A 15647-nucleotide genomic window follows, 5' to 3' on the forward strand; every position below is an offset into this window, starting at 1 on the left:
CCTTGCGCATGTTGACATTAGAATTGCTCATTCTCGTTCCCAGAACTGCTTGCGCCTCTTAGCCAGCTGGGGCACGAGAAACAAGTGGCTCTGGGGACACATTGATTGTAGGGGATTTTACGACGGTTGTTTTAATAGGCTAGTTTTAAATTCTCTTTGTCTTTTCAAATTTTGGTGTTTTGCAAGATTTGGGGGGAAAATTTGGGTATACCGGGTACATGTTTTTCAGGAACCGTATTTACTCGATTAAACGCCGGATCTCCAAGGTGGAGTTGAAAATAGGCCCCTCAGGTATTTCTTTGAGGTATAATAAGCTGTAGGTATATTAGCTAGATTCATTTTTGTCAAACATAATGAATAAAGACCGTTGTTCAATGAAAATCGGGCTCGAATAAACTGCAGGAGTCAAATAAACGCCCGGTCTACCAGGCTAATACTGGATTTCCACTGACGCGTAATGTTTTACGTGCGTGAAAAAAATTTAGAGAACGACCACAGGTAACCAGAGCGTACTTTCTAAAGCACTAGAAAGTCAAAAGCGTGACACCAGGCAAGGTTTTAAGTTTTATTATTGCTTTTCAATGATAGTAATGGATATTTTTCTCAACTTTATTTCAAATCCATACAAACTCTTAAAGAACGCTTTGGTTACCTGTGGAACGACTTGCGTAAACGTGTACCCAAGTCGTTCATACAATGAATTTTTTTCACGCACGTAAAAAGTTACCCGTCAGTGGAAATCCACCTTTTGAAATAAACGCCGGGGGGCGTTTAATCGATAAATTACAGTATATTTGGTATACCACTTACATCCCTGGCCGACCCTGAATGGGGGCTAATGTGGGGGAATATCATCAAAAAGAGCGTCATGTATTTGCATTTGACAAGATTATGCTGCGAGGCTTGGAGGGAAGATTAGCATCAATCAATCAATCAATGTTTATTTGCCCCATTCAGTATTTTTACAACAGTGTAAATTAATATCTAATATATAATAAGGAGCAGGAGTTCTCAACAAACCCTTTTGGGCTTACAAGGAGAACCCCTGTTACAAATTTGTTGATAATCTCATATCTTTACATGGCTATAATTATTTTAATTTAAGTCTATTGATTGTCTCTTTCCAGTTTCGTACAATATTTTCGAATCATACTCTTAATCATTTTATAGAAATTCATTCATTGAGAAGATATCTTTTGATTTTTTTCTTTAAAATATAAATTGATTTTGCAGTTTTAATATTCTTGGGAAGGTTGTTCTATACCTGACTTCCTTTATACTTAATTGAGTGTTTGTTGTAGTTTGTTCTGACATAATTTATATGAATTTTCGTTGAAGATCTTGTGTGGTGGTTGTGGAGATCTCTATTGAGGGTAAAAAATGAATCGAATGTTTCTGGCAGCATTTTGTTAAAGTATCGAAACATAAATAAAGCTGTTTTCTCTTCATTTATTTGGCCAAATGGAAGAATTGATAGTTTTTTTAAAAATAGGAGGAGTATGGTCTTTATAGCCTGCAAATGATATTATTCTAATAAGTTTCTTCTGTAACTTTATTAATGGATCTAAACTTGATTGATATGTATTTGCCCAAACAATATTTCCATAATGGAAATAAGGGTAAATTAGTGCATAATAGAGCATTCTTAATATTTTCAGTGAGACAGTGTCTTGTTTTGCAAAGAATTCCAGTTATTATTTGAAGGCGTAAGCGCAAGAAACGCACTTTGTGTTTTGGCCAAATTGAAAATTCTCACAAACAACTCCAAATTTCGCACGCAAGTTCGTTTACGTGTGCTCAACACTGCCCTGTATTTAATTTTGCTGGTCTTTCCTTCGTTTTCGAAAAATAACACATGCAAAAAGACAAGGTTTTTGCTGGCGCGGTGTCTTTTGACTTTTCTTTTACAAACGATAAACAAAGGAAACCTTTTGTTTCTCAAGACGATGAAGTCAGCTAAATTTTTAGGGTTACAGTCCTAGCCCTAACGCAAAAGGTAACCCCAAGGCCGTAGGGTCGGGGTTAGAGTTTCAGATTAGGGTTACAGACTTAGCCCTAACGCAAAAGCCTAGCCCTAACGCAAAAAAAAAAAACAAAAAAAAAAAAACAAGCAAAAACTTAACACTAACCCCAAGTGATTAGGGTTAAGCCGTTTCAAGTTAAGTTTAGGATCAGAGTCGGCCTCAACCTTTAGATCGCGCTTTTAATGCAGTAAGCTTTCACGCCAGTTTGCTTGCAGCTAGCTTTTTCTGCAGTCTGCTTGCGGTTAGCTAGTTTCTGTTGTTTCGGGCAAGACTATTTTACTCTGTCACCGTTAGCTGTAATTTGCCGAGGTGAAAGTGAAATAAAGACTGTTTGTTGATTGAATACGTTTGCTCGTGTTGTCACATTATACTAGTTTTGCTTTCAGTTGAGTGCCGCCGGCTTGCTCTCACTTCTATCTCCACTCCTTACATCATCACACATCTACAAAATCCCGCGAAAACAAGATAAACTTATGAGGTTTTCGTTCGCACGAATCGATAGATTCATTGATGAATATTTAATGAGACACAGAAAATATTTTGCGAAGGGAAGGTGTCCTGGGGAACATATAAAGAATTTTTTAAAGTCTAAAACCAGGTCACTTCTCGGCAACTTTGTCGCGGCAGCACCCAAGCGGATCCTGCAAAACTCGCGTTGACGAAGTTCCCGGCAAGAAACCTCTTGTTTTAGACTCTCTATGCCGCCAGGCTCAAAACTACCTCGGTTTGTGCAACGTTTTTTCCGAAGCGCTGTTGTACAAAACAAAGGCAGAAACATCACTCAGTTCTTCGAGCGATGCTGTAAACTTACGGGTATTCAGACTTAATGATGTCCTTCAACCACCTGGCAGCAGCACTTACGCTAAAACTAACCAAAGGCTTCAAATGATTTTCAGGAACAAACGGCCATTTTTTTTTTCTCTCTTTCCTCTCACGTGACGCCTATCAGGTGACATCGCGTCACAATGTGTTCAGTCCAGTCCTTTTCTTAAAGCGAATCCTCAAAATGGTGGATAGGAACTAAAATCATGGCTCTGACACGTTTTTCAACCTCCCCGGACAGTTAAATAACGCTAGAAGGAAAGATTTACACGCGATGTGTCGAAAAACTCATGCTGCTGGCTGACGGTGGAGAACGTAAGCTTTGCAAACGCCTTTGTTCTTTGCATACGTAATTTCTAAAAAACGAAGCTAGATTCAGCGAATTTGAATACAGATCAATGTTAAGCACACGTAGACGAACTTGCGTGCGAAATTTGGAGTTGTTTGTGACATTTTTTTAATTTGGCCAAAACACAAAGTGCGTTTCTTGCGCTTAGGCCTTCATTTTGAATATAAGCAATGTGCTGCTTCCAATTTAACTTTGAGTCAATGTTTATTCCCAGGAACTTTGTAGAATTTACTTGTTTGATTTCTTCGCCAATAATTCTTAACTTTAATGGCTCCTTGTTTTTTTTTTTATTTTTTGCCTTAAATAGAATAACTTGAGTTTTCTTGATGTTTAAAGTGAGTTTGTTTGCTTGTAGCCATTCGGTTACTTTTATTAGTTCATTGTTTAGTACCTGGTTAAGAGATTTCACATTAGTATCTGAGTAGAATACGTTTGTATCGTCTGCAAAAAGAATAAATGATAATATTTCTGAACACTTATGTATATTGTTCATATAAATTAGAAATAGTAAGGGACCTAAAACTGAGCCTTGCGGAACACCACAAGTTATCTTTTCTCTACTCGATACAGTGTTATTGTTATTACATGAACACAAAAGAATAACAAACACCTGAAAAGGTTAAATATTTAACTCTTGCTTGTCAGGTCAAAAAACAGTCAAAATTGACTACACTCTCTTCATGTTTCGCTCTTCGTTGCGGGCCGCGAATGAGAGGCGGCTGTATTCGCAGGCTACTACATTTTCCCTTTATTTATTTTCTCAGGAGATATTTACAACTGAGAGGAAAGCCATATCTCGTTTGAAAGGTTATGAAACAGGCTTTCAGAAAAAAAAAACTTTTGACCGAAACAACCCATAATATTTTTGAATATATTAATCTAATTAGCATAAATCATCATAAAGTGACCAAAAATTTTGGACAAAAAGCAACAAGCTGTTTAAGGTTATAAGAAAAGGTTATAAGAAAAAGTGGAACGCAAAAACGTTCCTTGTTATATTGGCAACATATCCAGCAATCTTGGCTGAAAAACAATGAATATAGAATTTATTACAATTTATCTAAGCTTCATGAATAACCTAATTTGCATAAATTAGCATATATTTTTCGGCCAAGTAGCGTCCCGGAATTTCGAATATTTTTGTCCCAAAAACCCTTTTCCTCAAAATATAACGATGTCCTTGTACTCATAGATAAATTTAGGCATTTATTCCAAGCACCAGGCGAGGATTTGAACGCAGAAAGCAAATATTTCAGTCCATTTCAGACCAAATGCGTTCGTACGTATCGTAACAAGTACACACTCTTACAGACCTCTCAAGTCTCACGATTTTGCCGTGAGACTCACGATTTCTAGTTCAATCTCACGGTCTCACGATGAGACACAAAAATCTCACGATAAACAGAGACACAAGCTGCAAGGATAAAATTTCCTTATATAATGTCATTTTTGGCTTACTTAGGCGATTGTCTTGCGCCAATTCTGTGTAAATCCATAGTCAGTAAGGTATTTCATTAGTCTGTTCGCTAGACACAATCCATGACCATATGTGGAAGAAACAAGCCGTGAAAATAATGTCAGTTTTTGTGTTGCTAAAACAGGAAAAAAACACTTTCTCTTGATTTTTGGTCATTTTTGCCAGTCAGTTGATCAATCTCCCGGTTTTTACTGAAATCTCCCGATTTTCTGACCTTGATCTCCAGATTTCCGGTTCTTTGAGGTTGAGAGGTCTGCTCTTACCTCAATTTCGATTCATTCCTCGCTTGCATTTCGCAGTTGACGATCAAAATCAATAGAAATCCCATTAGTACTGCCTTCTTTCTCTTTAAACAATCTCAAAAGCTCTCTCTGACCTTACAACCTCAAAGCTTCGCATCGGCGGCCATTTTGTACTGAGTTGTGAAGTACGTCGTGTAGGCCACATTTAAGTGTTTTAGCTCAAATTTGCGGAGAGACTGGGTAAAAGCCTAGTCACGCTTTCCTGAAAGTTTCCCAGGGAGGGGACGTAACGCACATTTTTGGCGAATTTTTTTTGTCATCAGTCATCAGTGACTGATATTTAAAGGGCCTGACAAGCAAGAGTTAAAGGGCACAGCGTACGTTTCCATGAAGAGTCTTTGGATTCTGGGTAGGTATTAATATTTTCAGCTTAAGATATAAATAAATGCCGGACAAATATAACAATGAATTTGATGGGAGGAATTTGTACAAGTCATCTGGTTTATGAACTAGGGATATCCAAATTTTGAGTATAATAGGTAGGCAGAAGGAATCGAGCATTGCGCTGGCATTGTAATGTTTCTTCGATCCTTCGTGTTCTATCACTTCTTCGACTGTTCCGGTGTCCGACATTTCCAGACTAAGAGTATGTGTAGTCGCAAAACGCAAGATCACGCGTAAACCATCTTGCCATGCACATGTTTAATCGAAGATAGATACGGTAACTGAAAATTACAAACACAGAAATGAGCATAACGAACGACATGAGGAAAACAGGAAAACGACAAAGCAAAATAAATTAACGAGAAACTTACAAAGACGAATGTGACCACTGGAAAAAAAAAACATAAAAGACGAACTGTAAACTTGGAACTTGACCATAAACTCGAAATAGACCGTAAACTTGAAACTTGTCTCAAAACTAACTGAATAAATTACACGCAACAGAATATATACCAATATGCAAATAAAAGTAACATGTACAGAAATAGACTGAAAACAAAGGGAACTAATTAACACGAAAACTAACACGATGCTATGACACTAAAACTAAACGAAACGAAAATTCTGGTGCCTACATTCCGGCCCCTAAATACGAGGGCGAAAACCTTGTATTTACTAACAAATTCATTCAAGGCTAAGGATTACTTAAGTAATTGTCACTTAAAGTCACGATTGTCACTCAATGTTTCTGCCCGGACACGCAATCGCGAGCTGTCACGCAAACAAAATAGTCACGAGAAGTACTCAGTACCTCAAGCAAACACAGTTTACTGATTAGTGATAGGTCGCTGCAATGTAGATGTCTTCGTTTTAACTTTCACACGGCGAACAAGACCATATTTGTCGGGAAACGCCTCCGTAACTCGACCGATCGACCAGACATTCCTCGGTGTACATTCCCTCAACGACTATAACTGCACTACCAACAGCAAAATTCTTTTTTGGATATACCAATATGCAAATAAAAGTAACATGTACTGAAATGCTAAATGTCCTCTATCCACTTAATCGTTTTAGGTAAGCTACATTTTTGGAACTGCCGTAGGAATAATAGTCTTCCTTCTTTCTCAATCTATAAGAATCAAGTTAGTAAAAAGAAAATACTAAACTGAATGTCACATTGCTTCTCTGAAGTACAATAATGTAAAGATGCTAGAGGCTAAGTGGAAACCTGTTGTGAATTGCAATTTGCTAGGTACATAGGTGTGTAACCGGAAAACGATGTTAACTGCCTAAAAGTAGTGTAAAAATTGTAGTCTATAGAAGTATTGTACAGTAACTAACAGTAACTAGACACTTAAACTAAACGAAACGAAAATTCTCGCGTCTACAGTAAGTATCGTATTACAATTACCACTCAAAACTTAAGCTCGGTAGAAAACAGACTGGAAATATAATTGTAAATTTGTATTCTTTATTGGCAAAACTGTTTTTTTTTTAACCCATTTGTCATAGAGTAAAAACCCGCGAGTAAGAACCTACCATTTAAGAACCTGTTAGGCTATCATCATCATCATCATCATCATCATCATCATCATTATTATTATTAAATGTGGAAATAAGACCCCATTTTTAAAAGAAACCTATTTAGCCTAAAATTTGAAAGCAGGTTCTTATTTTCTAAAATTGATTAAAAATGTTTACTTTTGGGAAAACAAGTTTGGACAAGGCTTTACTGTTCGTGTATACAATGTCATGTTCTGAATGATTAGCTAGTGCTTCATTTTTACATAAAACTTGTGTGGTATGCAAATTTTATACAAACTATAGACCGAATTCAATATCACTAATGTAAATTTTTCCACAGAAAATAAGAACCTAAATAGCCAAAATTTCGTGTTAACTACCTTTTATGCAAGAACCAGGCTAACCTGGAAAAATTAGGTTCTTACTCGCGGGTTTTTACTGCACTTATTAGCTTATTTATGATTGTAATGTTTTTTTTATAGCTAACTCGGTCTAACTAGCACGTGAACCAGCACCTTGTCTACTGACTACCACAGGGTAAGGATACCACGCGTTAAGGATGTCTTATAAGAACAAATCTATTTATTGAAACTATCATATATCAAAGAACTTATTCATTGTGTCTCAAAATACAGCTGATAACAATTTACATATCCCGAGACCTCTCTCCTCCAGATGGGGCGTTCGTTATGAAAATCCGCTGGGCATAGTAAGTGCAGGCGCAAAAGAAGAGAGATCCATTGCGCTCTAACCGTTTTATTGCGCCTGCACTCACTTCGTACAGCGGACTGTCCCCACCGAAAACCTCTCTGAAGAGCCTCCGCGGAGGAGACAGTCCCAAGACAAGCTCTAGTTATTGAGTTACGACCCCCTTTTCAAATATCCGAGGTGTTATCAAAATTTGGTTTTGATCACAGCCACCTGATTTGAACTAAAAAGAAGGCGAGGAATTGAATTTTCACTACTGCATTTATAAATAAGGGTGAACAGGTCCTGAAAAAATGTTCAAATTGGGTTAAATCAGACGTTGCAAACGTCTTTGATGGTTAACTTATATGAAAAGCCTAATCTGACAGTGTATTTGGGATCATCATGGCGGAATTAAACATGAGAGTTGTGTTACTCAAAAGCGTTGTCTTATTCGCTGAGAACGCAATAGGCTTTAACAGGGAATCTCAAGCTTTTTTTTTTTGCAAAATATCTAGATTTCCATGTCAGTTCGATGGTTGGCAGATCTGTATTTACTCTAGCCAACAAGAAGGCTCTCTATACAGGGGTTAGATATTGTCACAGTGGTCACAAAGACCACTTTAGGCTGATCACTGTTGGCAAGAGAAAATATACTTGTTCCTGATCATGCTGTGGGAGATCAGTTAATGTTTGGTGCATTTTTACCTAGGAGGTCCCAACAAGCTATATTATGATGGCTACACCTAAAGATTTATCCTCTGTAAAAGCCAGTGCCAGCACCAAGACACCTGGTAAGTGAAATGTTGAATAAATGTGAAATTTTCGGTGTATTACATCTTCTGATTGCATTCATTAACTTGACTCAAAAGCAGTTATGCACGTAAGCAAGGCTGAGCAAGTGATATAGAGGATGATAACAACCATGTATACCATGTATTATTCTGTTTATTATATAAACCTACTAATTACATTGCAGTGACATTGTTTTTGAAGATTTTCCTAAGATTTCCGGCCATTTTCCGAAGAATTTTAAAATGTTGTTCGAAGGTCGTACGAATGATTTCGAACATTTTCTGAAGATTACCGAAGGTTGCCGAGGAAGATCCAAAGATGTTTGGACTTAATATTGATAAACTTTGGCTCATTGAGCATTGAAACATGGTTAACTCTACGAGCTGATTGGTGTGACATGTGTAGATATCATTTTTATCCACACATGTGTGATACCATTTTTATCGATTTGCTACCACACTGCAGTTTATATAATAAAAGATGATATTTCGTGCAGGCGGAAGAAGGCATGTTTGGTGTGCTGGTCTGGGTTTCTGCACTGCATGTATGTAAGGTATACATGTAAATTGTGGTATTTGGTAAGACAATTTATTTATTTACATTACATTTTCTTACTCCGCTCAATAGTACAGGTGGGCCCGGCCAACTTAAGACAAGCTGGCAAAATGCCGAGGTTCTCCTGCCATGGACTAAAATCCCATCCAGGGGGATAAGAATAGCCAATATTTCTGTTCTGATCTCTGGGGTTGGAACTCATACCTTTACCTAATGATTAGTGCGATGGACTCTGGATTAAGCTAGCCCTGGCCGGGGCACTGCGTTGTGTTTTTAGGCCAGACACTTTGCTCTCAAAGTGCCTCTCTCCATCCAGGTGTATATATGGGTAACGGCGAATTTAGTGCCGGGGTAACCCTACGACGGACTAGCAACCCACCCAGAGGGAAGTGCAAAAATAGTCCTAGACGCTTCATGCTGCAGAAACTGGGATAAGATCCGGCCTGATGGGTCCTCAGGGTCAAACGCAGACGTTACCTACCTTACTTTATGGGGTAGAAAAGGGAATGGGAGAGGAGAGGGGTGGGGGTCGCGGGTAGGCACTTGTGGAAGTACATTGTAAAAGGTAAGGATAGTAAGGGGACTTATCCTTTGTGAGAATTAGAATAGATTCTCTGCGGGACAAGGGGTATATGTGATGTCTGTTCTCTTGTGTAATGGTCTCTTGATCAGGGTGAATTCTTTGAGGAAGAAGAGATCATATGAGGCTGATTGTTCTCTCAGTTCTCCTGTGCAATGAGTAATTTTGTGCCACATCACACACAGTTCTGTTCTATCAATAATTACTTATTAAATGACGATTTCTTTCAGAGCACTATGACTTGTTAGATCTATGATTACGTCTACAAGGGGCGGCATGAAGCTCAATTTACCGTCTTGTTGAAATATCTCGAAATACAACCTGACCACATCGTTGTCGACATTGGTAGTGGAACAAGCTTTCTTGGAGAGCTACTCTTCGAGAAGTTCCAACTGAAAAATCTCGTTTGGTGCGTGGAACCTAGTGCAGAGATGCAAGAAGTCGCCAAGAAAAAGAAAGGTGTGTTTCCTATACAAAAAACCGCGGATGAATTTCTCGCTGGATTGAACAAAGATCAGCACTTTGACAGAGCAATTTGTATTGGTGCTGCTCACCATTTTACTGATCCTGTAAAAATATACAGGGGTGTAGAAGCCTTTCTATCGCCTGGTGGTGTGTTTTTGGTGGTCCAAGTGGGCGAATATTTATACCCGTGGTTTACAAAAACAGAGAATCGAATCGGCGCTTTCTTGGGTGAGCGAAAAGAAAACACGTCATCATTGTTACGATTAGCCAATTTTGATGTGGAGGTTTCGGAAGAGAAGATCGAGTACACTGTGACGAAATCCCAGTGGTTTGACATGCTACGAGGACGCTTCCACAGTACTTTAAGGGAGCTAAGCGATGAGGAAATCGAAGAAGGAATTGATGAGCTGGAGAAAGGAAAGCTGAAAGGTTTGAAACTCGATGATGATGTCAGCATGTCCTGCAAGTTGCTCATATTTACAGCTAAAAAGAAAAGTAACTTGGCAGGAAACTGACCGATTAGTTGGTAATGAGACGGTTCACCAAAATTATGAGAAGCTCACAAAGAAGTGGACAGCGTATTGACCTTTTTTGAACTGTCTTATTTTATAAAGGTGTAATGTAGCCCAGATCTTAGCATTTTTGTATTTTTATCTTTTAAATGGCTAGATATACTGTAAGGTTTCTGTATTTCAGTTTTATTTTATATTTTTATCAGATCCCTTTTGATGGCAGTTTTATTTGTAAGACTAAGGAATGCTTTAAATAAATAAAGGATTTTCATACCACATATCTCCCATCAATGGGCGAGAGGGAGGGAGGAAAGGGGGTATATTTGTAGCCCGATTTACAACCCCGTCACAAGGGCGTTTTTTTTGTGAAGGGCCCACTTTGAAGAGAACTGAAGCGCGCAAATGCCGATTTCAGGAACGGCAATTTGTAAAGAAATCAAAATAATGATATTGGCTAGCTGTGATCAAACGTAGGATGGTAAAGTTGTTACTGATCTAACCTGCGATCAGGCTTTCTTTTTTCGCGGCGGAGGGAAGTTCATTTTTCCGTTGACCCCTCCGCCGCGAGAAAAATAACGCCTGATCGCAGGTTATTACTGATCAGTTGTGGTAGTTTGTTGCATTTTTTTGAAGTTTAGGACTAGGAAGTGTTACAAGAAAAAGTTTCCTGAAGTAGTTTTTCTTGTATATAAGGCTCGTTGTCAGCAATAAAAACATCTAAATCGAACTTGCATGGTTTGAACGGCAGTGTTCTCAACTGAATGAAAACAAGAACGCGCATTATTATCGTCGCCGTATATGGGTGGGTTATGGAAAAAACACTGATCCCCAGTCCATGGAGTACCAAAATGGAAATGGACACCTGTAAAATACTATCATGTATGACTTAGGTCATGTTCTATTAGGATCAACCGTTTCAACCACAACCGGTTTTAATGTTGATTTTTCCCACTAGAACACTTTTCCAACCTTTTTCGGTTGAAACACGGTAACTCCTGGGAATAGTCATTACCAGGCTTCCGCGTTCACTTGTTGGGGGTAAACATGGCTGCCGGTGGTCGTGCTGTTGCGTCCTCTGTACTTTCAGAGAAAATAAATACGACGACGAACTTGAGCCGTTAATTCGTCTACCTCCTGCACATCGAATGTTTCATGCGAAGAACCTCGCAAAACCCGCCATCTTTTTGTTGTTTCCAGTGTCGCGAGTTGCAAGGATCCAAGAGGCAGCAGTTTTTAAAAGCCTGCGAAAACGACAGCGGTCGCTACCAATGCTTTTTCAACCGTTTCAACCTGGTTTGATGCCGGTTGAAAAAGTTGATTAACCAATCTATAATTATAGAACACGAAAAAAAAACCCAACCAACCTAACCAGCCTATTAACGGTTGATCCCAATAGAATTAGAACACGACCTAAGTTTTTCTATAATAATTTTTATTGATTCCAGAACAACACTGAAAATGCGTTACAATACAATACGTACACTACTTACAGTACATTACTATACCTACAATAAGTGCATTTTGATTTTTTTTTTAACAGACATGGGCTTATTGACTCAAGGAAAAAAGTAACTTACAGAATACACTAACGAAGGCACTACACACAATATTATAAATTAACTGAAACCAACTATTTATAACCTACTTGCAACCTAATTAATATCGCTTTACAGGACTGAATACAAACAATAATTCTACCGATGTAGAAATAGAAAGTATATGTTAACACACACAAGGACACACACACACGATACAATAAAAAAATGATAATTTTTACTATCTAAAATTGCTTAAATTTACTCTTCGCTCTGGCAGTCAAATAGGAAGGAAAAGCAGCTTTCAAATTCCCGTAAAAAAGATGGTTTTTGAAAGAAAACGAGAACCAAAGTTGTTTCGTGACTGATGAACTGTGGTTTCAGGATCTAGATGTGATTGGATACAACACAATGAGCATTCCAGAGACCTATTTCATGCTGTTGATTATTGACCCCATTATTAAGTGGCCCTCGAGACCTCATTTTGAATTTCAAATTCTTTTGCATTTTGTACATGCTGGCGAGGCTTGGAGGGCAGATAAGCATGAACACAAAACAATAACGAACACCTGAAAAGGTCTATTGACGATCTCTTCGGGAAATATCGCTGAGCGAGGGACTGTTCACAGCAGACACGTTTTCCATAAAGGATATCTGGTTTCTGGGTATGTAAAAATAGGCATTAACTCTGGTATAAATAAATGCCGGAAAAGTATAATAATGAATTTGATGAAGACAAATGTTTGAGCATAAGAAGTAGAGTCTACGAAGGCTGAAAGAATCGAGCATTACACTGGCATCCGATTGCAATGTTTCTTTGATTCGTTTTCTGAAAAAAGACCCGGCCTGGTTGCAAATTAGCCCGAACTTGCTTGTTGTTTGTTTTGATTTTGTGATGAGTTCTGGCTGGCTGTAGAAAGTGAACACGTGCATGACGTACAATGCATGCATGATTTATAGAGCGAAGCGACCGGCTCGATCTACGACAACTTGTTCGACTGAGGTGGTCGCTTACGAGCCGAGAGCTTCCGACTCTATCTTCTAAAACTCAGTAGAAAATGGATTGGAAATTAAATCTTGAATCTGTTTTCTTGTTATGATTAGATTTGCAAACACCGTCACAGTTATGATTTCTTTTGTTTTTACTGATATTTGCTGAAAAGAATGTAGGTTGCAATTTTTTATAGCTGGTTTTCACTGTCACAACACTGGAATTCACTTCTGCTATAAAAAAATAGCACCAATTCACCCTTATGAACTTTGTAAACATTCACATAAGCACTTCTCGTAATGCCTCAACTGCTCAGATTGCTGAAATCACGGGATTGGTCATTCTTTAATTAAACATACATGACAGGCTGACAGCACGACCGGCGGCGATCTTTGATTTCCTGTGGCCACAGGGCACAAAGGAGTCAAGTTTGTCCGCATTTCAAAATCTCTACCGTACAAAACGACCTTCAAAGCGAAAGGTCTTTCTTGAAGGTCGTTTTGTACGGTAGAGATTTTGCTCACGTTTCAGAGCTTCTAGATTCCAATTTTTTTTTCGGGGGCCCTCCCTACCGGCTGTCGCGCCTTCGGCGTTCGCAGATTTTGCTTCGGCTATGCTTCAAATGTCTGGCTACGGCCCTATAAGGATTACAAAGAGCTGAACAGTAAAATTGCATCAGAAACCGGTAGCGCTCCAAAATTTAACTTCTTGGTCATGCTTAAATTGCCCAGAGCAAACGTAGCTTCGACGTTTTACATGTAATTGATACGAGGAAATATCGACTGCAACTCCCAGGCCCAAGGGTAGACACCTGTCATAAAGATAAATCGACTGTTCCGTCCGGGTCCCGTCGACACTACGCCTCGACTACGTCAGCTTTCAGAAAGTCGGACTTGTGACATAGAGGTTTCACGCTTCTCTGAAATCACAGAAATCTCCAGATTTCGAACATTTTGGAAGGTCTGTGTTTTCGCTAGCTAACAAGTAGGCTCTCCACACTGGGATTAGATACAGCGACAATGTCACAAAGACCACTTTAGACTGGTCACTGCAGGCAGGAGAAAACTTAAATTGACTTGCTTGTGATTGTCCTGTGAGAGATCACCTAATGTTTGTCGCATTTTTACTTAGGAGGTTCCAACAATCTATAAATGATGATGGCTACACCTAACGATTTATCCTCTGTAAAAGCCAGTGCCAGTTCCAAGACAACTGGTAAGCGAAATATTGACAGAAATACTGTGAAATTTTCTCTATATTAAATTCATTAACTTGATTTGTGGAAATACATTGCAAAAGGATAAAGATTGTAAGGGAACAATTCCTCTGTGAGAATCAGAATAGATTTTCTTCCGGACAAGGGGTTATATGAGATGCTAACCTGCGATCAAGCATTTTTTTCCTCCCGCCGCAAGATCGCAGGTTAAAGGTAGGTCTGTTCTGTTGCGTAATGGTCTCTTGATCAGGGTGCAGTGTGCAGTGAGTTATTTTGTGCCACTACACACACAATACTACTCTATCAATCGTCTCTGAGTTTGAGTATCTTTTTTGCAGATCATTACCGTGTTGTTGCAAAGAATTATGATTACTTCTACAAGGGGCCGAAGGAAGCTCAAGTTAGCGTCTTGCTGAAATATTTCAACTTACAGCCCAACCACATTGTTGTCGACATTGGTAGTGGAACAGGCTTTCTAGCAGAGCGACTCTTCGAAAAGTTGCAACTGAAAAATCTCGTTTGGTGCGTGGAACCTTCCGCAGAGATGCAAGAAATAGCCAAGAAAAAGAAAGGTGTGTTTCCTATACAAAAATCCGCGGATGAATTTCTCGATGGATTGGACAAAGACCAGCGCTTTAACAGAGCGTTTTGTGTAGATGTCGTTCACCATTTTCCTGATCCTTTAAAAATCTACAGCGGTGTAGAAGCCTTTCTATCGCCCGGTGGTGTATTTTTGGTGGTTCAAGTCGGCGAATATTTTTACCCGTGGTTTACAAAAGTAGCCAATTGCATCAGCACTTTCTTGGCTGAGCGAAAAGAAAACACCTCTTCGTTGTTACGATTAGCCAATTTTGATGTGGAAGTTTCGGAAGAGAAGATCGAGTACAGTGTGACGAAATCCCAGTGGTTTGACATGCTACGAGGACGCTTCCACAGTACTTTAAGGGAGCTAAGTGATGAGGAAATCGAAGAAGGAATTGATGAGCTGGAGAAGGGCAAGCTGAAAGGTTTAAAACTCGATGTTGAGATCCCTTTTTCCTTCAAGGTGATCGTATTTATAGCGAGAAAGAAATTTAACGCGACAGCGAACTGACCGTTCAGTCAGTGGTTATTGCGAAAGGCTCACGAAGAAGTGACAAGTTAAAATAAACTCATTGCTGCGCCTTTTAAACGTATTGGTCATTTTTTTCGACGTTTTTGCTTGTTTACAAGCTAAAAACGTAGAATAGGGGTTATGTGGACAAAATTTGGAACCACATATTTGTAAACTCTCAACGGAATTTTTTAATTTCTCAAGGGACTGTTTTAATTTCTCAAGGGATTACTTTCCGCTGTGGGTGATCACTTGCGATCTCGTGGAAAAAACGTGACTTGTCACATTTACAAACGTTATATAACAATTTTAAAAGTGACATGTCAGCTTTCT

The 15647-nt window shown here is 38.8% G+C and overlaps 1 protein-coding gene across 3 annotated transcripts; it reads left to right on the forward strand.

Annotated features, from left to right (window-relative positions):
• Positions 1 to 5249: 5249 nt before the first annotated feature.
• Positions 5250 to 15331, forward strand: LOC144650422 (uncharacterized). 3 transcript variants are annotated; one of them, XM_078510114.1, is made up of 4 exons: positions 5250 to 5323; positions 7368 to 7422; positions 8285 to 8366; positions 14560 to 15331. In XM_078510114.1, exons 3-4 carry the CDS (start codon positions 8306 to 8308, stop codon positions 15312 to 15314), a joined length of 816 nt encoding a protein of 271 aa, XP_078366240.1. In that variant the 5' UTR covers positions 5250 to 5323; positions 7368 to 7422; positions 8285 to 8305; the 3' UTR covers positions 15315 to 15331. The 3 variants fall into 3 exon arrangements, with proteins under 3 accessions (XP_078366240.1, XP_078366232.1, XP_078366223.1); XM_078510106.1 differs by lacking the exons at positions 5250 to 5323; positions 7368 to 7422 and adding an exon at positions 14137 to 14220 and having other exon boundaries at positions 8284 to 8366; XM_078510097.1 differs by lacking the exons at positions 5250 to 5323; positions 7368 to 7422; positions 8285 to 8366 and adding exons at positions 12547 to 12679; positions 14137 to 14220.
• Positions 15332 to 15647: the final 316 nt, after the last annotated feature.

Source organism: Oculina patagonica, chromosome 1 (assembly GCF_052425735.1).
Source record: "Oculina patagonica isolate OP01 chromosome 1, crgOcupat, whole genome shotgun sequence".
Taxonomy (NCBI): Eukaryota; Metazoa; Cnidaria; class Anthozoa; order Scleractinia; family Oculinidae; genus Oculina; species Oculina patagonica.